Raw genomic sequence first — 22,628 nt, 5'->3', positions numbered from 1 at the left:
GTGTAACTGTTCATTAATCTGGGTAATGTGGGTACCAAAATTACCTGATAAGCATGAATATAATAATCTTGTAATATTAGACCATCTGAGTAATGGCATGTCTTTAATGGACGAACTTCCATAAAGAAGTACCAACATTACCTCAGATGAATCTTCAAATTTGTAGAAATTGGATATTTTCAGTTTTCCAAATATGCGTAAATATGCACCCTCACAAAATTCTTGTATTTTGGAGAATGAATTTTCTTTAAACAGAATGTGGATGTTAAATAACTTTGAAAAATACTTCTTTCTTTCTTGTATATCTTTGATATTGGATATAAACTTTCCGAACATTTTGAAGAGAGCTTCAACACAACCAAAATCTTTTTCAATATTATATTTCAATAACTCCAAATCTGCAGCCAATTCTAATAGCTGATCATCTCCTAAAATTACTGAGCTATTGAATAAAACAATAATCACATTATGTAATCTTTTAAAGTCGCAATGATCTACACAATACTGAGCGACTGTGTTTGAAAGTGTTAAAATCTGCTCTGGACTCGATTTCAAATATTTCGCCTTTGTATTTAGAAAAGATAATGTCTTATCTATTAAAGAGGATATCATTGTATTTTTCTGTAGACCTTCGTTTCTAATTAAATTCCAAAGAACTACCAATGAGTTGAGTGTATCCAGATGCATCTGTTCATCATTATTATTCAAAGTTGCTATCGAAGATTTTATTAGCTTTTCAAAATGAGTTTGTGGTGAACATATATATTTATCATTTTTATTGGGTACTGAGCCTAATTCAAAAAATTCACTTGAATGTACTTTATTGTTTTTTTCTAATGAGTTTTCTCCAAGTAGATCCAACATCATTAATTTCTTTATGCTTTTATTTTGAATTGAGTATTGTATATAAAATGCATTTAAGTACCTCTTACAATGTTTAATGTTCGTCTTAGAATGATGCATTAGTTGGGATGAAAATATATCTGGAGACATATTCTTGATATAGTTTTCAAATGGTAGTTTGAATTGATTGATGTATTGGAGAAATTTTAAACCGAATAATATTTTGTAATTAGGTATTGTAGTAAAAAAATTTAATAATAGTTTCATAACTGTCTGTATCTTCAACTTTTCATCTTTAAGTAAATATCTGTTATCGTTTGCAAACATTTCCGCCAAAGTATTTCTGTACTGCTGTGAAGATTTTGATTTTAATATTATTTGCATAGAAAGTATCTTCAATGTAGATATATAAGTATCGTTAGAACCTGTGAAATCAGCTAGTAATATATCATGAAGGTTTTTAAGTTTGATTACATTGTTCTGATTGTGCAGACTAATAATATGCCTCTCTGCGCTGGACAAATCGTTGTTATTAAGCAACCTCACTATTAGAGCTAAATGTTGCTTCACCAATAAATCCAACTGATTCCTAGCATGAATCTGTTTTAATCCACCATATAACTCTATCACAATCTCATGCAACGTATTCATCTCCATTGACAACTTCTTAGTCTGATTTAATATAACATTAAACAAAGAATCTAATCGCTCTCCAGTGCAAACTTGACCCACCATAGAGGGGGAACTTCTTCTTGTCAATTCATTCTCCTTATCAAGACCATCTTTACATATAATTGATTTCCCCTGATCACTCCCATAGACCCTAGCAGGAGTATTAAGATTAAGATCACCCAAGGGCTCTTCTTGTCTATTATGCATTATACTTTTTGACCCAAATATGCAAAAATATACCTAAAACCACTAAGGAAAAAAGGATATACACAGTATACTACCTAAACAAACTGTTGTAACACTTAACAGAACCTCTTAACCCTTACCTGACCTTATCTACCCTTGATCTTAAACTCTTGATCTTCACATAGTATCGACTAGTTTTATTTTTGTTGACATTTTTAATATAGCGAATAAATAATATCATCATCACCATAACAAATATAAGTAGTAAAAACATGTAAACAAGCTCGAAATACTAGAGAATAAAGAGTTGTAAGACCACCAAGGAGCCAGAAACTCATTGTTAAGGCTGACAGATTTGTAAATGTACTTTTTGCTGTATTTCAAGAAGGTTTCTACAGCTTACAGAATAAGTTCTACTCTAAACGAAATAGTGAAAGGTTCGCAAGATTGACACGATAAACTCAAGTTGACTAATAATTTGAAACAAATAGCACCATATGGTGAGAATTGAGTATATTGTCACCATAAAGATGCAGGTGTATTGCTTTAATTTTATCCTAATGTCGAAGCTTTCAACGATGCAATGGTGGCCATAACGCTCTAACTCAAGTAAGAGACTACCAATTTTTATCAAACAAATTGGATCATACAGCTAAATTTAAAATATAAACAATTGACTTACTTTCAGCTGTCCATTCCAAGTGGAACTTACTCTGAAACAAACATCTCTTGGCAATTTTTGATTGATTTCCCTTTGTCGGTTTTTGTATGCCAGGAATTCTTTCGCTATATTAGCTAAGCTGAAAAAAGTAACAACAGACACATTTTTGATGAACTTTTAGGATGAGATGTCTTTAGATAAAGGTCTAATATAAAGGTATTTGAAGGATTCTTAGTTGGTGATATTGGTACTGATATTTATTGTCAGTTGAGTCAGTTGTTTAATTTTGGGTTTTCTCAATACCGTTTCAAAAAACTTTTCAGAAAGCATATCAGAGATAGGGGCAATTTCAATAAAATTTCATTATAATAAGATAAATCATAAATTTATGTTGATCTAGAGGATATTATTGTATTTAATTTGATTAGTAAGTGGGAAAGTGTGTGTGGGATTGTGTTGTAATGATAATTGAATATATTAAGTCGAAAGTTCAAGACTCATGTGGTCTTCTGTTGTACATTTTGGCATTCTGCGTGATATTTCATCTAGCCATTAATGTGGTCTTGGGATTTGTTATAAAGTTTGCAAAATTACCTATAAAACAGTTTTCGCTAGGACCTATTATTGGTACATCTCTGCGATCTTTGAGCATTGCCACTGATGGGTTTAAATTGAAAGTTGGAAATATCAGTGTAAAACTTTTTCCAATACCATTGATAACTCTGCAATCTGTACAATTAGAAATATTAAAGTCTAAAACGCATGTCAATAACATGAGCAAGATTCCAATGGTGGATTCTAAAGAGAAGTTTTTTATACCTACCTATATTAAATTGAATGAAACAGCATTCAAAATTCTGAAATGGTTACTACCAGCAAGTATATATTTCAGATTCATAACTATAAAATTACCAAATAATACAACTATTACATCTGATATTTTATCTATTAAAGTTACTAAATTTACAGAACATCATTTGGTGATGGAAGTTTTTCTAAATAACGTTCTTGAGAACGATACTGGGAACACTATTAAACTGGTTGGGTTTGAGTTACAATCTAAAATACATCAATCAAAGGTCGACAAATGTTTCACAGTAAATGTTAATGAATGGAACACTTTTTTGAAGATATTTGATCTTAATATATCGATACCTGAAACAATTGTAAAAAATCTGATGAAAACCTCAAACCAGACTTCTGCTTTACATCAGGCAGAAGCTAAAACAGACTTGTCGAGTCTGGATATGAATGAGATAGGTAAATTACTGAAAAAAGCAGTTTGCCCATACAAAGGGTTCTTAAAAACTTTAAAAATATTCGACATTAAATTCGAAAATTTAACATTTTCCTATAAAGATAAGGTTTCATTGGCTATTTCTAGTTCTCAAGTTTATTTGGAATCAGTTTTAAATTCAAATTATGGTGCAACTCTGGAGTCAATACCAATAACAGGGCATACATTGGGTGATTATGAATTTTCATTTTCTGCAACCGCCATAAGTTTGAAAGTTAATAGAATTACCTCATTGAGACTTCCTCTGATTAACATAGTTATAACAACTGATATCATGCTATTTTTATTTGAAGACATTCCTTTATGTCATACAAAGGTTGCATATAATACTAATTTTATTAATCCATCAATTTTCTTAAGTGTGGATCAAATTTTAGAAGGTTTAGATATTTTGAACAGAATAAGTAAAAAATCAAGTAAAGAATCGAATTTAACATTGGCAAAACATGACACACCTGTTGATGGAAATCATATATTGGAGACGTTCAATCCATCCGATATTTTTGATAAAATACCTAGTTTCATTTTTGAACTATCCATATCTAATTTCAATCTAACTCTCCAGGTTTCCCCGACTGATAGTGTTATGTTCAAAGTTTATGCATCGTATGCATTATTTAATCATCGTAATATCACTCAAAAAAGACCTTCAACTACGTTGAAAATATTTAAAAATATTTCAGAATTTCCTTTATTAGACGGTGCTACAGAACAAATAAATGATTATCTAAAAATCATAGGGGTCAATGTGACTTTTAAGTCAACAGATAGTGATATCACTAAATATTTTCCAATTTACGAATTTGAAAGAGCTGATACATTTTTTGGTAATTGGTCTACTCCACAAATTGATATTCAAAGTACTTTAAGACGTTCAAATTTTATTCTAAATGATATCAATGTTCTAGATAAGTTGCATTCTTCTATTTTGAAGATTTCAGAAGCGTACACGTTTAAACGGTCGGGTCATGGTCCGTCCAGTAGTTCTGGTACTAGTTTTATGAAGTCATTGTATGTTGACTGGTCAGTACGTTTAAGGATTAAAAATCTCACTTGTTCACTTCTGGTTGCCTCCTATTTACCAAAGTATTTGGATCCATTGGACATAAACGGTTTTAATTTAACTGATGTTACTAGAGGTGTTATAATTAAGGTAGATGAATCTATTCTGCTTGCAAGTAGGAAAAATAAGTCATTCGATATTGTACAGGCTTCTCTGGTTCGAATAATGGATGATATTAATCACACCAGTGTTCAAGATGATCTGGTAAAATTTGAAGATTTTTTAGTTTCATTTGATGAATTTAAGAACACGTCTATAACACTTCCAAGAATATTCTTAAAGGTTGATGTCAACCTATTTTGGTTGTCTTTTTTCTTCAAAGCAATATTCCGTTCATACAAACAGAAAAATGTATCTCTCCGGGGTGAGTCCAAGGACCAAAACTCCAAAGATAATTCTAATGAATTGCAATTAAAAATAGGTCGGATCATTTTGGAATTGGACTTACCACAAGACACTCCATTATTATTTGTCTTCAGAGAAATACAATATTCTAAATCGAATAATGAGTTTTATATTCAATCGATTTCAGGTTACGTCCATTCTGTATATGTTGAACAATTAACGATACATATTCCACTGTTAACCATAAAGAAATTAAGAATAAATTTGAAAGAAAATAAAGACATGGGTAGGTTCAATGTTAAGACATCGGAAATTAATTTGCGTACTGAATACCATTTCAAAATTTACATGATTCTTTCAAGTATAGTAACCACATATAAGTCTATTAAACAGCTAAATTATTCATTCTCAGATTTAAGTGAATTCAATAGATATTACCCAAAAGAATCTAAACCCGTTAAAATTCCTGAGATTAATCTTGTTGCAGACAGATTTATGATTCAAGTGGAAGATGATCCATTTGAACAAGAATTGGGATTGATATTAAAGGTTGGTATTTTAGAACAAAGAGAGAGATTACAAAAATTAAAAGAATTTGAAGAACAGAAGCACAATATTCAAAATGGCGTCGATAATAGTTTGTTATCGCCTCCTCCTAGTGCAATTAATAATGATTTCATTAATAATATTACAGATGAATTGGAGCTTCAAAATGAAGCTTTAGAAAGACTATATGAAAATTTCTCTACTTCTTGGATAGCAAGATACAGAAAAGCTAAATTGACGTTCCACGGAATGCCTCATCAGATAAAGACGTATGAAGAACTGGGTCAAACATATCATCGTTTCACAGGTAATCAAATTATTACTGTAGCTACTCTTACTGTAGAAAAATTAGATATGACATTGAAACCTCCATCTTTTGAGTTAGATAAGTATCCAGAATTTATTCACAAATATGGTAATGGTGTGCCAAAAACACAATTATATACCGTTCTGTTATGTTTAGGGATAGACATAAGAACAATGTTATGGCAGCTAAAGTTAAGAGATTATCCTATCCCAATTGTTACATTTCCAGATACCCACACTACCGGTAATGTAGTATTCGCGGAGAAAATGCCTGGAAACCACTCCTTAAGAAGTACATACGTTCCTTTTGTTCCCTCAACGGCGGCAGAAGCGTACACTGGAGGTAACTCTATTTATGGCTCACATGTAATTGGAACTGTAAATGCGATAAAAACTTATTTTGATATTAACACCAATGTGATGTCCTCCAATTCATCTAGCATTACGTGGGGTAAATCTTTACAACCTGGGTATCAGGCATTAATGCAATGGTTTGATTTCTTAACTAAACCTCAGCTTGATCCTTCTCCAAGATTAGGTTTTTGGGATAAGTTTAGATACCTTGCACATGGTAGTTGGACGTATCACTTTTCTGAAAATAGCAACTTCCTTTTGAATGTAAAAGGATCCCATGATCCTTATAAAATTGCAGATGACGGTGCAGGGCTTTCATTCTGTTGGACTGGCGGTACGGTTGTCAAGATCCATGGAAATGACAAGCCAGAAGATTTCCTAGTGATAGAATCTAAGAAATTTCAATTAGCAGTCCCTGACTTCACTACGACTGATAAGTTCGACAAAACTCTGATGAAATTAGACGGTAAAGTTACATGGAAAATGGGAATGTTATTTGAACAAGGTGATTTGAATAATCCTGGGGATGAAAAAAGATTTAAACCAAATAGGCCTCACTACGATGTGAATTTAATTAATCCAGAATATGTATTTAATAGAGAAGAGTATGATTCATGGAATGGCTTCAGAAGTGATTTCATTCACATGTCTTTTGGTGTTTATTCGTCTCACAAAGGTTCTAAAAATAGTCTGTATTTGGCACCATATTCGATTGGACATTTCCTATCCTGGTGGAATTTATTTGATACTTATACTTCTGGTCCTATCAGACAAGGCTCTTTGTTTCCACATATGATACAAAATAGGAATAAATTTGGCAGATCACTATTTACCATTAAATATCAATTAAACTTGGCGCCACTGACAGTTACCCATGTATATAGGCACGCTACTGCGGAAGATGATAATGGTATTCACAGTTCAGCAACCTTCACTGGTTTGAAAGGTAAGATTAAATCGTTAAGAGTAGATTTGCATCAAAAAAGGATTAAACTAACTCATACAAACGAAAAGCTAAATCGATCTAAACCAGTTTGGAAATTAAGAATGTCTCTAGGGGAAATAGATTGTCAAGAAGCTGATGTGAGAATTATATCCACTGTTTTTGATGAGGCGGCTATTGAAAAAACGTTGGCTTCCAGGCTCGGGCTACGTTGTAGAGATCAGGCGACCTCATATGATAAGGTTTCTGAAGATGTATATTTTTATGACTGGTATGATTTCGAGGATTATGTTGATTTGGATCAAGTCAGCTTACAATCTACTTTACCTGTTAAAATAGAAACAATCCCCCTCTTATCATCTCCAAGAATATCATACTTCAGGAAGATGAACGATGATGGTTACTACGTAAAGTATCCATTTGGTAATGAACACTCGCACAGTTGTATAATTGGTAAAAATCATCCAGAATTGACCCAAGAAAAGTTAGCTCGAGAAAGAGCTCTTTCAATTACAAAACGAATCATGGAATTGAAATCTTTGATTAGAAACATGGATGGAAGCCCGGAAAAGCATAACAACGGCAAACTTTATCAGGAAAAACTAAAAACTTATCACAGTGAACTAGAAGAATTAGTTGCAAGATCAGAAATTATTGATAAAATCCTGAGTGAATTGAAGCTTTCTGAGGACGTTCCTATATTGAATCCAACGAATAAAGATGATAATAACATGGAAGATATTTCTGAATCTGAGTCATTAAATGAGCTAGGTTCACTGTTAAGAACGAATACTGTAAATTCCTTTGTTACAATGAGACGTGCATCTACTATGGCAGTAAAGTCCACTTATGACAATAAATTTCTGATTCATAATGTGCAACTGAGATTAAACAAGAAGATACGTAATCATCTTCTTGAATACGCATCAAGCTCTGCTGAAAGAAAATCGGTATCCTTTTTTTCAACATACAAGTCAATCTTGATAGCAAAAGAGCTTTTATGCCATTCTTTGTCAAATGTAAAAACGTCTATTACCGAATATGGACTAGTCGAAGATACCAGTTTTGCATCGAATGAGGAATTCATAGAGAGATTTGACGAGCTGATAAGGAAAGTGCCAAATGACAACTTCGACTCTATTGATAGCTATCTTTTCCAATTCATTTCTCCTCAAATACAAATTACTTCAGATGTTGAACCGGAAGCTGCAATTTTGTTAACAGCTAGAGATATTGAAGTAGGCATCATCGATGTTATGCAGGTTATGACTCAATCGGGTAAAACTATGGAAATGGATGTTAATACAATTGTTGAATCGAGATACTGTACTGTTTCCAAAGACATTCAATTGTTTACTCTTTTCAGGAATGAGGCATTAACATTTAATAGCTGTAGTAACTTCCGGGGTCATGACTACGGTTTAGGGGAAGCTTCTTCTAATTGGGCTCCGTGGGTACCATTGGAGCTTTGTTTTGATGGCTCTCTAATGGATGAAGATATTATTTTAAGGCGCAGATCTTTGTTTTTGACTTACAATAGTCCAAATCCTTTATACTTCAGTGAAAACAGCAGTAATAATATATCTACAGATTCTAAATTTCACCTTGGATTTCCTAGTTTGGTAGTTACCTCCACATCACAACAATATAATACAGTTTATAATATTGTTGAAGATATGATGTCGTTGGATTCTTCATTGGACGAAAAGGCAGAAAAATTATCCAAACTTCTATTGGCTGACGAAGTTAGGAATAATTTGGAAAGGATTGATATTAGTGTTGTTACGAATCTACAGGACAAGATTAAGGATTTATACCATGCCCGTGCATTTTTGAAATCGTACGAACCGACGCTTTATAAAACAGCTTCACAAGATCTTACTTTGGAAATCCAGGCTACTGTGTTGGAATTGTCTGTTTTGATGACTGCCATTATGAGAAATTATGATAGATTTGGTAAAGAGAATCATGTCAGAAAAATTTTAAATTGGAAAGTTGGGACTGATGATTTAATATGGGAATTGTATGATGAAAATAAATCGCCATTTATTACGATTGCCCTTGGTCCTTCTTCTTTTGTTCGTTCACAGACTGTTGATGGTTCAAATAGTAATGTTGTGTCTATTCGCTCGCTACAGGTATTTAATCAACAGAAAAAGGTAATATACCAACAGTTGGTGGCGCCATTTGAGGAGCATCCGAATTATAGTAAAGATATATCTATGTTGGAAATATTTTGGTTGCTAGGTGCACCTGTCGGTGGTATTTCTGTATTGGAAGAAATGATTATTTCTTTCCAACCGGTTTTGTTTAGAATGGACCATATTACAGCTGATAAAATCATGAATTACTTATTTCCTAAAAATTCTACTTCTAATTCGGTAAAACCTCGTTCTATTTCACCGCCAGCAAATCCAAGAAAAAGCAATTCCTCTATGCACTCACTTTCAGCTGTGAAATCTGGAAATAAAATTATTCGTGATTCACAATCAATCAGAGAGCCAAGGAGATCTACAAGTAATTTTATAAGACAGACAGATGATAGTATTAATGTAATGGTTCAAAGATCTGGTACATATTTTATCATCAAATCAGTTGTTATTAAGAAAATGCTAATGTCCATTTCCTATAAAGGTGCACACGGTCTTTTAACTAATGTGGATGACTTAACAGTGAAAGTTCCAACTTTGCAATTCAGTAACAGGCTCTGGTCTAGGGATGAATTTTTTGCTGCGGTAAAGAAAGACATTAATAAAGTTGTATTGCAGCATATGGGAAATATTATTGGGAATAAGTTTGTACCTCATCGAAAAGAAAATAGAAAGAAAATATCCACAGAAATTGCAAAATTACTACATTCTGATTCAGAAAGTGTCAAGAGTGGATCAGGTTCAAGCCACACTACTCCGACAGAAAATATACCAGTTGTGATATTAACTCCACAGGAACACATGGTTAATGCGATTGATAGTTATGATGCTGATGGTGAAAGTATTAAGCCATTCTATCCGCTTGAAAGCAGTAAAGAAATTTAAAATTCTAATGATGAAAATCTTCGTTAAACTTTGTATTATATTTAAACTTTTATATTTTTTGTATATTAAATTAAGGACACTTATAGATTTGTGAGTCCTGTAAGACATATAAACAACTAATAGTTCAACTTGGATAATTCTTATTGAATTGTGTCGTTTGCCTATTCTTTGTGAATTTTGTTAGGTCTTTAGAATCCTACTAAAGAAATGCTTGAAATCAAGAATAATATTTACAGCATTGTGCAATATATCTAGGCTTTAGAAGCTCTACTTTTTCTGAGAGTAACCTTTTAGTTATTCTATTAGTATAGTATATGCTGATTTGTGTATTGTTTCGACATAGCCGCGCAAGAATGACCGTATCAGATATATGCCCAATAATATATTTTATTATTGTTGATTTTGATAAGGATTAACGAAGAATACTTTTAAATTTAATCTCATGATCAATCACTTACAATTTATCGTATTATAAGCTTTTAAAAAGTCAAGAAATTACGGGCGTGTGGCGTAGTTGGTAGCGCGCTCCCTTAGCATGGGAGAGGTCTTCGGTTCGACTCCGGACTCGTCCATTTCTTTTTAATATTTTTTTTATTTTTACAGTATAAATCTAGGTCCCAGAGTATCGTTAGCAGCATTATTCCAGTACAGATATAAACAAAGGTTCGCCTAACCACATCACAGGAAATATACCCAACTGAACTCATCATTTATTGAATATTCCCGATATTTTTTATATATTGATTCACTTTAAGTTCCTAAAAACATGACTTCTAAATGATTTCGTGCCAATATTACAATTAAGGCAAAAAACTACAACGTAAAATGACTAATCAGGTGATTATTGGAAGTATATATGAAATCAAGATATAACTTTTCTCATCTAGATTAGATAGCCTTGCTTTAAGTTAGGACAGTGGTATGTCAAGAAATTACAACTCCTTTTGATTTATATCTGTGACAAAAGCTGAGAAGTACTTTTCAAGAGTCTGATCTCCCCTTAACCAATGCATTCACACCACTCGCACTCTGGGGACTATGTTGCCCATGGTGTTGATAAATTAGAAGATATGGTTTCCAGAACAATTGAATTGGAATTTCAAATATACTGTCTTACTGAACACATGCCTAGAATTAATTCAAAGTTTTTGTATCCAGAGGAAACTTCTTCAACTAAAAATGATACAGAATCATTAGAGAAGTTACAAGATAATTTTTCGAAGTTTTTGAGACATGCAAGTGAAATTAAAGAGAGAAACTCATCTAAGCCCACTGCATTTATAATTGGTACTGAAATCGAAGGTTGTGATATCGAACATATCGATTATGCTAAAACAATACTTGAGAAACATAAAGATACTATAAAATTCGCAGTTGGTTCTATACACCATGTCAATTCAATCCCAATTGATTTTGATCAAAAAAATTGGAATAAAGCATTATCATCATCAAAAAATAACATCAAGAATTTCTTATTAGATTATTATGAACTTCAATATATAATGCTTCAAAAATTGAAACCATTGGTTGTTGGGCATTTTGATTTATACAAATTATTAATACCCTCTGATTTGAAAATAAATATCCATACAGGTGACATAGCATATGACGATGATGATGTTAACAACATGATGATATCCGATATAGAACTAGAAAACAATTGGGAAATCGTACAGGCTACAATAATTAGAAATTTGAAGTATATTAACTCTTATGGCGGATTAATAGAGATAAATACATCAGCATTAAGAAAAAATTTATCAGAACCTTACCCTGGATCAATTATCTGTAAATTGGTTAAGGAACATTGTCAAGGAAGATTTGTTCTGAGTGATGACGCACATGCAATTTCTCACATAGGTACCAATTACAAAAAAGCATTAGAATATATGACTGACACTATCCACTTGGATGAAATTTATCATTTAGAAGAGACCTCTAACGGTGAAATCAAAGTGGTATCACAGCCATTAACCGAATTTTCAAGATCAAACTTTTGGAATAATCTTGATTAATCGAGAGCCATTGAATACAACAGGCCCGAATGCAATATGATATCCAATGAATAGAAGATAAAATGATAGATGTCGTCATCAAAGTATATATTGTTATTATTATTCATATCAGACCAGTCGTCATTGGATTATCTTGGCTTGGCCTGGCCTGACTTGCTAATTAAGTCTCACTGTTACCACCATCATCTTGATTACGTCCACAATGACATTGAGATATCACCAGAACACTAAATACGAACCGATAGTTTTTTTTTTCATCGTTTCGAAAAATTTGACTGAAACCTTTTTCAGCTTTGAAGAAAACGAAAAGAGCTCTCTCATCTGGTCATCATCAGTGAGTAATATTCGAAAGTGAATTAGATTAAACTAAATTTGCATCATTTAGATAATTTATATTTATTATAAGGTTTCATTCTTATTGAATTGCATTCTTGTTTCTACTCCTTTTTAGAAATTGTATTTTAAGTAACTTTTTTTACTTGTCTATTCAAATATTAATTTTTTTTTTTTTATTTTAGATATAGATCAGTAACATCACTATCAACATCGATCAAATTGATTTATTGATCAATTGAGTGCATAATAGAAAACTATAGATTAAATAATGTCTTTGTACATCAACGAAGCTAGTGGTATTGACGAATTGACTGTCGTCGGTTCTCAAGAAGCACCATTCAAGACTCCAGCTTTTGCTTTATATGCTTCTCAAGAAGCCAGCGCTACTGCTGAAGAACCAAAATTATTTGTGTTCAAGACAGAAGAAAATTCATACTTAGAAATCAGTCCATCTGCTTTAAAGAAGGCTCGTAAAGGCTGTGATGGTTTGAAGAAGAAGTTGCTAAAACAAAAGGAACAAGAATTGAAAAAACAAGAACAAGCTGCTGCTAACGCAGCCAAGCAAATGGCAGCTTTGAACATAAAGGTTGAAGAGGATAAATCTTTACCACAAGCTAAGAAAGTTAAAATTGATAAATCTTATGGTTTATTGGATCAAAGAGTTAAAATCTCTGGTTGGATACATAGAATGCGTTCAAACAAGAAAGTTGTATTCATCGTCTTGAGAGATGGTACTGGTTATATTCAAACTGTCTTATCTGGTGATTTGGCCCTAGCTCAACAAACTTTAGATTTAACTTTAGAATCTACAGTTACTTTATATGGTACCATCGTTAGTGTCCCAGAAGGTAAGAGTGCTCCAGGTGGTGTTGAATTAGTCGTCGACTACTATGAAGTTGTTGGTTTGGCTCCATCTGGTGACGAAGCCATCACTAACAAAATTGCAGAAGGTGCTGACCCATCCTTATTGTTAGACCAACGTCACTTAGCCTTGAGAGGTGAAACTTTATCTGCTGTTATGAAGGTCCGTGCCTCTCTATTGAAAGCCATCAGAAGAGTCTACATAGAAGAAGATATCACTGAAGTTACTCCACCATGTATGGTCCAAACACAAGTTGAAGGTGGTTCAACTTTATTCAAATTAGATTATTACGGTGAAGAAGCTTACTTGACACAATCTTCCCAATTATACTTGGAAACCTGTTTACCAGCTTTAGGTGATGTTTACTGTATTCAAGAATCTTTCCGTGCTGAAAAATCTCACACCAGAAGACATTTGTCTGAATATACCCATATTGAAGCTGAATTAGCCTTCATTGACTTCAACGATTTATTGCAACACATCGAAACTTTGATCGTTAAGAGTATCCAATACGTTTTGGAAGACCCAATAGCTGGTCCATTAGTTAAACAATTGAACCCAGGTTTCGTTGCTCCAAAGGGTCCATTCATGAGATTAGAATACAAAGACGCCATTACATGGTTACAAGAACACGGTATCAAGAACGAAGAAGGCAACGACTTCCAATTCGGTGACGACATTGCTGAAGCCGCTGAAAGAAAGATGACCGACACTATCGGTGTCCCAATTTTACTAATAAGGTTCCCAGTTGAAATCAAATCTTTCTACATGAAACGTTGTTCCGATGACCCTCGTGTCACTGAATCCGTCGATGTCTTAATGCCAACTGTTGGTGAAATCACCGGTGGTTCAATGAGAATTGAATCCACCGAAGAATTGATGGCCGGTTTTACTCGTGAAGGTATCGACTCTAAGGCTTACTACTGGTTCATCGATCAAAGAAAATACGGTACTTGCCCACACGGTGGTTACGGTTTAGGTACTGAACGTATCTTGGCTTGGTTATGTGACAGATTCACCGTCAGAGATTGTAGTTTGTACCCACGTTTCAGCGGTAGATGTAAACCATAATCACCCTTACCCTCCCCACAAGCTAAGATCACTGACATTTACATCTTTCTATATACATATCTATCTTCTTTCTAGAACAGTTTATACAAGTAAGAAAAGTAATGTAACAAGCATAGATCATTAAACCTAATACCTTTCTCCCTACCAACTAACTACACATAAACAACAAATTATGACGTGTTCTTATCCCAAAACAATTTACAATTCCTGTCATTGGCCTAACTTTACTCACCTGATCTATGACAGATTTTTTCAACTTTTTGTTTGACTCATCTTCTTTTAAGTTCGGTTCGGTTTCATGCAGTATAGATTGAGTCATCGTATTTAATAGGCAACAAGTATTGAAAAAAAAATATTGAAAAAAAAATGGTAGTGCAGTTTACGAGATATACAGATAAAGATGCAATATGGCTTAAGGAATCAATTATGGTGAATATCTACATATATAAATGGATGGAGTTGACAGCAGTTTGGTTTGATTCTTGAGTCTCTTGTTTGTAGTTGGTTTACACAACTTTTTCTTGCAAGGTTGGAAACAAAAATAAAGCATCGATCAACAATAGAAATTTGATTTCACAATTGATCTAGTAATAGTTAATAAGCCAATTATATAATAATCACAGCTATAGAAAATGTCTAGTCAAAAATTATGGGGTGGTAGATTCACTGGCGAAACAGATCCTTTGATGCATCTTTACAACGCATCTTTGCCCTATGATTATAAAATGTACAAGGCTGATTTAGAAGGTACAAAGGTTTATACACAAGGTTTAGAAAAATTAGGTCTTTTGACTGAGGTTGAATTGTCAAAGATACATGACGGTCTAGATGCAATTAAAAAAGAATGGGATTCCGATTCTTTTGTTAGACATCCGAATGATGAAGATATTCATACTGCCAATGAAAGACGTTTAGGTGAATTAATTGGCACTGACATTTCTGGGAAAGTACATACTGGTAGATCTCGTAATGACCAATGTGTTACTGATTTAAGAATTTATTGCCGTGACATAATTCAAGATAAGCTATTACCTTCTTTAAAATCTTTGATCCAAGTTTTAGTTAAAAGAGGTGAGGGTGAAATTGGCATCTTAATGCCCGGATACACACATCTACAAAGAGCCCAACCTATTAGATGGTCTCATTGGCTAAGTTCTTATGCTACTTACTTTACTGAAGATTACAAAAGATTAAAGCAATTACTAGATAGACTAAACGTTTCTCCCTTAGGCGCAGGTGCCTTGGCGGGACATCCTTATGGTATTGATAGAGAATTCTTGGCTAATGGATTAGGTTTTAATGGTGTTATTGGAAACTCTCTGGTTGCAGTCTCCGACAGAGATTTCGTGGTGGAATTATTGTTCTGGGGTACTTTATTCATGAATCATATCTCTCGTTTTGCAGAAGATTTGATTATATATTCCACTGCAGAGTTTGGCTTTATCACTTTGAGTGATGCATACTCAACTGGTTCTTCATTAATGCCTCAAAAGAAGAATTCTGATTCTTTGGAATTGTTAAGAGGCAAATCTGGTAGAGTCTTTGGTAATTTGAGCGGTTTATTGATGAGTTTAAAAGGTATTCCTTCAACTTATAACAAAGATATGCAAGAAGATAAAGAACCATTATTCGATTGTTTGACTACAGTAGAACACTCTATATTAATTGCTACTGGTGTTGTCTCCACCTTAAATGTCCATAAGGAAAAAATGGAAAAAGCACTAACTATGGACATGCTTGCTACTGATTTAGCTGACTACTTAGTTAGAAAAGGTGTACCATTCAGAACTACTCATCATATCTCAGGTGAATGTGTTGCTTTAGCAGAAAAGCTAAATTTATCTGGTATCGATAAGTTGACATTAGCCCAATTCCAAGAAATAGATCCAAGATTTGAGCAAGACTTGTTTGAAACTTTTAACTTTGAACAAAGTGTCGAAAGAAGAGATGCTATTGGTGGCACAGCCAAGAAGGCAGTGTTAGCTCAATTGCAATCCTTACAAAGTCAACTATGATAAAATTGAAATATATCCGTTCAAATTTCATATTTACACTAAGCATTAAATAATTTTTTTATATACATTGTAGCATACCACTTTTCATTCAGGTTTTTAAATTTATATTACTTTAATAATCAATCTGCCTATAACTGATGATGAAACCCAGCTATATCTTCCAAAATAGAATGTTCTTGACAAACCACCAAAGGTAACAATTTTCAAAATGAATTTCTGCAATAGGTTACCACTATGGTACATTATCAATTTAAATGTAGGAGTCAGTAGTGAAGAGCTTATAGGTGCACCTTCTAAATTTAGATACTTATAATTTGAAGGTTGTCCTCCAATCTGAATAATTCCTAAGTTAACATGGTAGATAGATAATGTATTGTATGATTCCAAAGTTTTAGAAATGGATTGGACCATTCCTGATGCTATGATTTCTGCTGAATGATGAGCTATTCCCAAATTCGATGATAACGAAGGGTTAAATAAAATGCATTGTGTCGTTTCATTTCTAATATGTGGTACAATTTTCGACAATGCGTTATAGTATAATAGAATATTTGAATGTAATTCTCTTTCTAATTGGTCTAGTGAAATTTCACCAGAAGGATAATAAGAGCTGTTTGGCATGAATAAAATAGAAACTAATTCTACTGGATTGCTGTGGGGTTTCCTTAAAAACTCCAAGAAATTAGATAGATCATTCACAGACAATGGGTCAATAAAACGCAAGAATTCATCACCATTATCCTTTTCCTTATATTGGTTAGCATGCTCTGTACAAACAAATACTATGAATCTCCTTCTATACAAATCCATCACTTGTGAACGTACAATTGGATCATGCATATCACCAAATATTAAAACACATTTTAACTGAGGTTGAGTTAAATACTGGGGCACTGATAATGCCTTCGTTAATTTCCAAAATAATAATACGGAAGTAGCAGAAATACCGATACCTAAAAATACTTTAAAATTTAATCTATCATAAACCCCAGTAACAAATTTTGAAATATTTGTAGGAGGATTATTGTTAGTAGTCCTAGGCAAATAATTCCCCTTTGAAATAACATTCACAACATCATCATCACCGGAATCTTTAATCGCAGTCAAAACTTTACTTTTGACACTTGAAGCAAGTTCGGATCCACTGCTAAACAAGTTATATCCGGTATCAAATATCTTATCAACCAAATCTTTATCAGATGCCATCACTGAATATTCTTCCTCCTCTCAGCTGATTCGATGCTTTTACAGTTGCAAAAGAGTCAAAAAGCTAACCTAAACTCTACAAGAACCAAGTCTAAAATAACAAATTCACATAATCCATTTCAAGATCACCCCGAAACACTAATTCCAAATCTATATTAAGCTAATGAATCAATCCATTCATTCATTCATTCAATCATTCTTCTTCTTCTTGGTCTTTCGATCTTGATCTTGATCCTGTCGATGTTCGAAACTGTTTTAAAAAAACGGTCCCTTTCCAAAAACGGGATAGGTTAACCCTTTCGAATAAGCCTTTCGAAGGGTTAAAGCCAGTTACTTCCGAAGGTATTTCGAATCGAATTAACGAAAGGTTTATTTTATATAAGGGAGGAGGTGAAATAATGTGAAGTATTTGAATCGAATCGAGTTAAATTTATTTATTTATTTTAGTTTAGTTTAGTTTAGTTTAGTTTAGTTTAAGATCAGGAATCTGTTTTATTTTGGTTTATAAAATAGTTTGCTTAGGTGTTCTAAATTAGCAATTAAAAATAAGAGAGACACACACACACACACATACACGCAGGTATATATATATATAGATTTTACAGATAATAAAAATGGGTTTAAACAATCCTGTTCCAAGTGATTTAAGATCAGAATCCAAGTATGTTACTTCCTTATTTCTATTTGATTTTGTCAATTATTTCGAAGTGTTGCAGAGTTTATAGTTCTTTTTTATTTCTAGAATGGATATGCTTCATGGTATTCAAGTTTTCTTCAATGGGAAGTCTTCTAATTACTCCATGATACATTTTATTTCATTTTAGATGTAAAATTGGTTATATACTCTGAATTTTGATAAGTTTCTAGTATGGATGCTAACAATCTATTTATCTTAATTTGTATTTGTCTAGGAAAGCTGCTAAGATTTTAGCAAGTTTTGTAAAGCCTAACCAAGTATTAGGGGCTGATAAAGTTATTCCACCTGATATTTAAAATGAGGGGGGGGTTTAGCTATTATTACTGTTTAAAAGCAGGTTTTTATTTCTGGTAGGCTGGTCCAGGTTCCTTGTGCTAGAATAAGAGATGCCACTTGTTCTGTTCCTCTGCCCTTGTATGGCAGGTGCAGGTGCAGGTGGTTGATCGGTGTAGAATTGACGGACTTCGTTTTCATCCTAAATACTGAAGAAGCTGTGAGATCATTCTCAGAATTTGGTACCATCACTCTGGGTGGTAATGTATCTGTGTCTGCAGGTCCATTGGGTAGAAGTGCAGAAGCTGCTGGTGCGGCATCAACTAGTGGTGTTGCTGCCGTTTTTGCTTATTCGAAGAGTAAAGGTTTATTTGCCGGTGTTTCTGTAGAAGGGTCTGCAATTGTAGAGAGAAGAGAAACAAATAGAAAGTTCTATGGTGAAAACTGTACCAGCAAAATGATTCTATCAGGAAAAGTAAGAGCACCTCCTTCTGCGGATCCTTTATTCCGTATCTTGGAATCTAGAGCTTTCAATTATACTTCCTATGGTAGTGGTAATTACTATGAAGATGATGGCTACGATTATTACGATGATGACTACTATGATGATATCCCTGATACAATCTATTCAACAGATGATAATTCTTTCAAGCCAAATACAAACTCATCGAGAAGGGATGCATATAACTCAAGAAATAGAAGAGGATCGTCTGGCAGATATGATGATTATGATTACGATGACGGTTATGATAATGACAGAGGTTATGACAGAGGTTATGATCGAGGTTACGACAGCGGGAATGCGCCAAGAAGAGATGACAGGTTATCTAGATCAAGGAGGGATGACTACAATGACGACGATCGTGGTTACAACAGAGGACCTGGGAGAAATTATCATAACGAGTCTGATGACTTCGATAGAGGTAAATTAAGTTCAGACAGGTCTCCTAAAAATTACGGACGTGATGAACGAAGAGCTTATGGAGATGCTGATAGAGGTTTCCCACGCAGGGAGAGAGGATATTCCCAAGGTGACAGAGGCAATTTTAGGAGAGAAAGAGCTTATTCACAAGGTGAAAGAAATTATGATCGAAGAGAAAGAGCATTTTCACAAGGTGAGAAAGATTATAGCCGTGGACCAAGGGGTTTATCTGAGGGCAGAAAGGATTATGATCGTAGGGACAGAGGATATGAGTCAGGATCTAAAAGGGTAAATGAGAAATCTGGTTATGATGAAAAAGTAAATGAAATCTCCGATAAACTTTCTAATTCAAAAATTGTAGATGCACCAAGCAAGTCAAGACCGCCGCCAGCTTCTAACACCAAAGGAACAAAAGCAGTTGCATTATACACTTATGAAAGTCTAGAATTTGGCGATTTATCGTTCAAAAAAGGTGACATTATAACAATTATCAAGAGAACTGAAACTCAGAATGATTGGTGGACAGGAAGATTAGGAGACAAGGAAGGTATTTTCCCTGCAAATTATGTGGAAATTGTCTAACCAGCAACATTAATTTTCTAAATGACGTTTTACATATTCTGTTTTTGTATATAATTAAAAAATGGTTAAATACTATTAGTTGAATTTCAAATATTAATCTTAAATTTGAATCTAACTTTTTTGATTACCTTTAAGTTGATCATAGGATATACTAATATTCAAAATCTAATATCTTCCAAAGCCTAAATAATTGGCTGAGTCCTCAATTTGTTTCTGTAATATCCCTTCATTATATGTACTTGAATTTAATAATGAAAGAAAAGTATTAAGTTTCGATACATCTTTTGACCAATACATTTCAAAAATGTATTTAGTTATACAGGTCAAATTTGACTCCCTTGTTGCACTTGGAAATTTTAAAAAGTCTAAACCTTTTTTAACTTGTCTTCTTAAGAGTTCCAATACATGTTTTTTGTTAATATTTGATTTTGGTAATAGTGCTCTTTGGTGTACAATGGCTTGTGGAACAGAATATCCCTGATTTGGCAAGGAATTTAATTGGTTGTTGAGGTTGAGGTATTGATTTGGATATTGCGGTATAAATCCAATATTCCAAGCCGGATTATACACAGGTATATTGATCTGTACTGGATTCGTATTTGTTTCCGAAGACGTATTCTCTTGTTTTAAGTTGCTAATAGGAATGCCACCGATGGTATTTTCCCAGGAAGCTGACACGACGCTTCCTCCGATTAACCGATTTCTAATAAATTTAAAAAGTTTCTTTGCATCAAATTTTGTTTTACATTTAACATAACCAGAAAATGTCAAAGGATCTTTATTATATGAAGTTATTTCAATGGAATCGATTTTTATGGATTCCTGAATACAAAGTTGAGTCAAAAATTCTTTGGTGCAAACAGTACTTAGGTTTCCTAAATATATGGTTGATGTCTTTTTAATTGAATTATGGAGGTTTTTAGGACTTTCGTTACTTTTTAACTTAGTTAATTCAAAAGCCTTAACGACATGTCCTTCAACATCTAACTTATTAATATTGTTTATTATTTCCTTAGTATTAGTATTTTCTGAATAAGTGATTACAATTCCTATATTTTCCCCAATGCTCTCTAATCTCTTGGTGGATTCGATTGACCCAAAATTTCCAAATATAGAAGATATTTCATAATCACTAATCTCCTTTGGCAAATTCTTAACCAAAATTGATTTTCTTTCGGTAGAGTGTTCATTTGGTCTGCAAATTGGAGTTAATCTATGGCTACAACTTTCAGAAGAAGCTGATTTTTGTTTCTCAGTCCCTAGGTTTTTTCTAATTGATTTATCTATATGGACTCCACAGTTAATCTTATAACCGTAAAGTAACTCATTGGCATTAAATTTAGAAATTACTTCTTTTGCTGAGCTTTCATTTTCGAAAAATATAAATCCAATATTCTTACTTGTATTTAATTTACATGAAAGAATATTACCATAGGCTTTAAAAAAATTATAAAAATCCCTTGTTGTAATGCTTTTTTCAGATAATGGTAGGTCAGAGAAGAACACATTTGTACCCATATTTTTACGAGTTTGTGAATTCCTTAGAGATGGCATTATCCTTACAACCTTGCCGAAAATGGGTGTGTAATTGAAACGTTCCATTAAATCATCTGCTTCTTCTTTGGTTGTCAAGTTAAGATATCCATAACCTAACGATTCACCAGAATGTGAATCAACACATATTTTTACTGAAAGCAAAGATTTGTACATTGCGAAGAAATTTTTCAACATATCTTCTGTAACAAATTTTTCCAAATCTCCAATATAGAGGGCAATTGATTGCTTACTTTCAATAACATTGTTATTTTTTGGAGCAATATCATCCAAGTTTTCATTTTTTTTAGTTTCATTGGTTGCCGCAGTTAATTTAACAATATCTGACATTTCAGTTAAGGAAGATCTAGTTGACACTGAAAAATTTTCTTCCTTTTCATTGTGTAAAACTGCTGTTATTTCTTTAATCCCAGATTTTATCAAGCTTTTGGTAATATCATTGTTATTCTTAGAACTGTCATTTTTTCTTTGAACATTCAATGGTAGAGTATTTAAAATACCGCTTTTGCTTAGCATTATAGATAGTTCGATATTCTTTTTTATTTTTTTTTACTTTCCTTCTGTTTTTATTTATTTATTTTTTAAAAAAGAAAACGAATTCTATTGAAGTATTCCAATTAGTTTATTAGTATACGATTTTATTTCCAAGATCTTAATTGACGTTACCACTGACGATAATAATTGACATTAGATATTAATATATGGATATAAAAAAACGCAAACCTAAAAAGGAATATAGAAGCAATCTGAAGGAAAGACTTATAAAATGATGATTCTTAATGATGTGGTCCTCATCCCAGTTATATTTAAAGTCAAGAAAAGAGAAGATGGGGGATTGTGACAT

The 22,628-nt window shown here is 33.1% G+C and overlaps 7 protein-coding genes, 1 non-coding gene and 1 pseudogene across 8 annotated transcripts; 6 read left to right on the top strand and 3 right to left on the bottom strand.

Moving 5' to 3' along the window:
• On the bottom strand, window positions 1–1,722 carry ESP1 (separase; the record flags this gene model as incomplete). The annotated part of the gene is made up of 1 exon (XM_001647400.1): window positions 1–1,722. A coding segment is annotated over one exon (1,722 nt), but the record flags the coding sequence as incomplete, so codon positions are not given.
• Window positions 1,723–2,823: 1,101 nt separating this feature from the next.
• HOB2 (Hob2p) lies at window positions 2,824–10,251 on the top strand (the record flags this gene model as incomplete). The annotated part of the gene is made up of 1 exon (XM_001647399.1): window positions 2,824–10,251. One exon carries the CDS (start codon window positions 2,824–2,826, stop codon window positions 10,249–10,251), a length of 7,428 nt encoding a protein of 2,475 aa, XP_001647449.1.
• A 499-nt stretch (window positions 10,252–10,750) lies between these two features.
• Window positions 10,751–10,823, top strand: Kpol_1018trna3. The gene has a single exon. It is a non-coding gene; the product is annotated as a tRNA-Ala (tRNA).
• A 435-nt stretch (window positions 10,824–11,258) lies between these two features.
• Window positions 11,259–12,266, top strand: HIS2 (histidinol-phosphatase; the record flags this gene model as incomplete). Its single annotated transcript, XM_001647398.1, has 1 exon — window positions 11,259–12,266. One exon carries the CDS (start codon window positions 11,259–11,261, stop codon window positions 12,264–12,266), a length of 1,008 nt encoding a protein of 335 aa, XP_001647448.1.
• A 604-nt stretch (window positions 12,267–12,870) lies between these two features.
• On the top strand, window positions 12,871–14,535 carry DED81 (asparagine--tRNA ligase DED81; the record flags this gene model as incomplete). The annotated part of the gene is made up of 1 exon (XM_001647397.1): window positions 12,871–14,535. One exon carries the CDS (start codon window positions 12,871–12,873, stop codon window positions 14,533–14,535), a length of 1,665 nt encoding a protein of 554 aa, XP_001647447.1.
• A 632-nt stretch (window positions 14,536–15,167) lies between these two features.
• ARG4 (argininosuccinate lyase ARG4) lies at window positions 15,168–16,550 on the top strand (the record flags this gene model as incomplete). Its single annotated transcript, XM_001647396.1, has 1 exon — window positions 15,168–16,550. The coding sequence occupies one exon, from the start codon at window positions 15,168–15,170 to the stop codon at window positions 16,548–16,550; it is 1,383 nt and encodes a 460-aa protein (XP_001647446.1).
• A 102-nt stretch (window positions 16,551–16,652) lies between these two features.
• On the bottom strand, window positions 16,653–17,756 carry YSC83 (Ysc83p; the record flags this gene model as incomplete). The annotated part of the gene is made up of 1 exon (XM_001647395.1): window positions 16,653–17,756. One exon carries the CDS (start codon window positions 17,754–17,756, stop codon window positions 16,653–16,655), a length of 1,104 nt encoding a protein of 367 aa, XP_001647445.1.
• Window positions 17,757–18,635: 879 nt separating this feature from the next.
• On the top strand, window positions 18,636–20,230 carry Kpol_1018p123pseudo (annotated as a pseudogene).
• Window positions 20,231–20,395: 165 nt separating this feature from the next.
• Window positions 20,396–22,300, bottom strand: Kpol_1018p122 (uncharacterized protein; the record flags this gene model as incomplete). The annotated part of the gene is made up of 1 exon (XM_001647394.1): window positions 20,396–22,300. The coding sequence occupies one exon, from the start codon at window positions 22,298–22,300 to the stop codon at window positions 20,396–20,398; it is 1,905 nt and encodes a 634-aa protein (XP_001647444.1).
• Window positions 22,301–22,628: the final 328 nt, after the last annotated feature.

This window comes from Vanderwaltozyma polyspora, genomic scaffold (assembly GCF_000150035.1).
Source record: "Vanderwaltozyma polyspora DSM 70294 KpolScaffold1018 genomic scaffold, whole genome shotgun sequence".
NCBI lineage: Eukaryota > Fungi > Ascomycota > Saccharomycetes > Saccharomycetales > Saccharomycetaceae > Vanderwaltozyma > Vanderwaltozyma polyspora.
The sequence above is the reverse complement of the archived record's forward strand: the minus strand, read 5'-3'. Positions and strand labels throughout refer to the sequence as shown.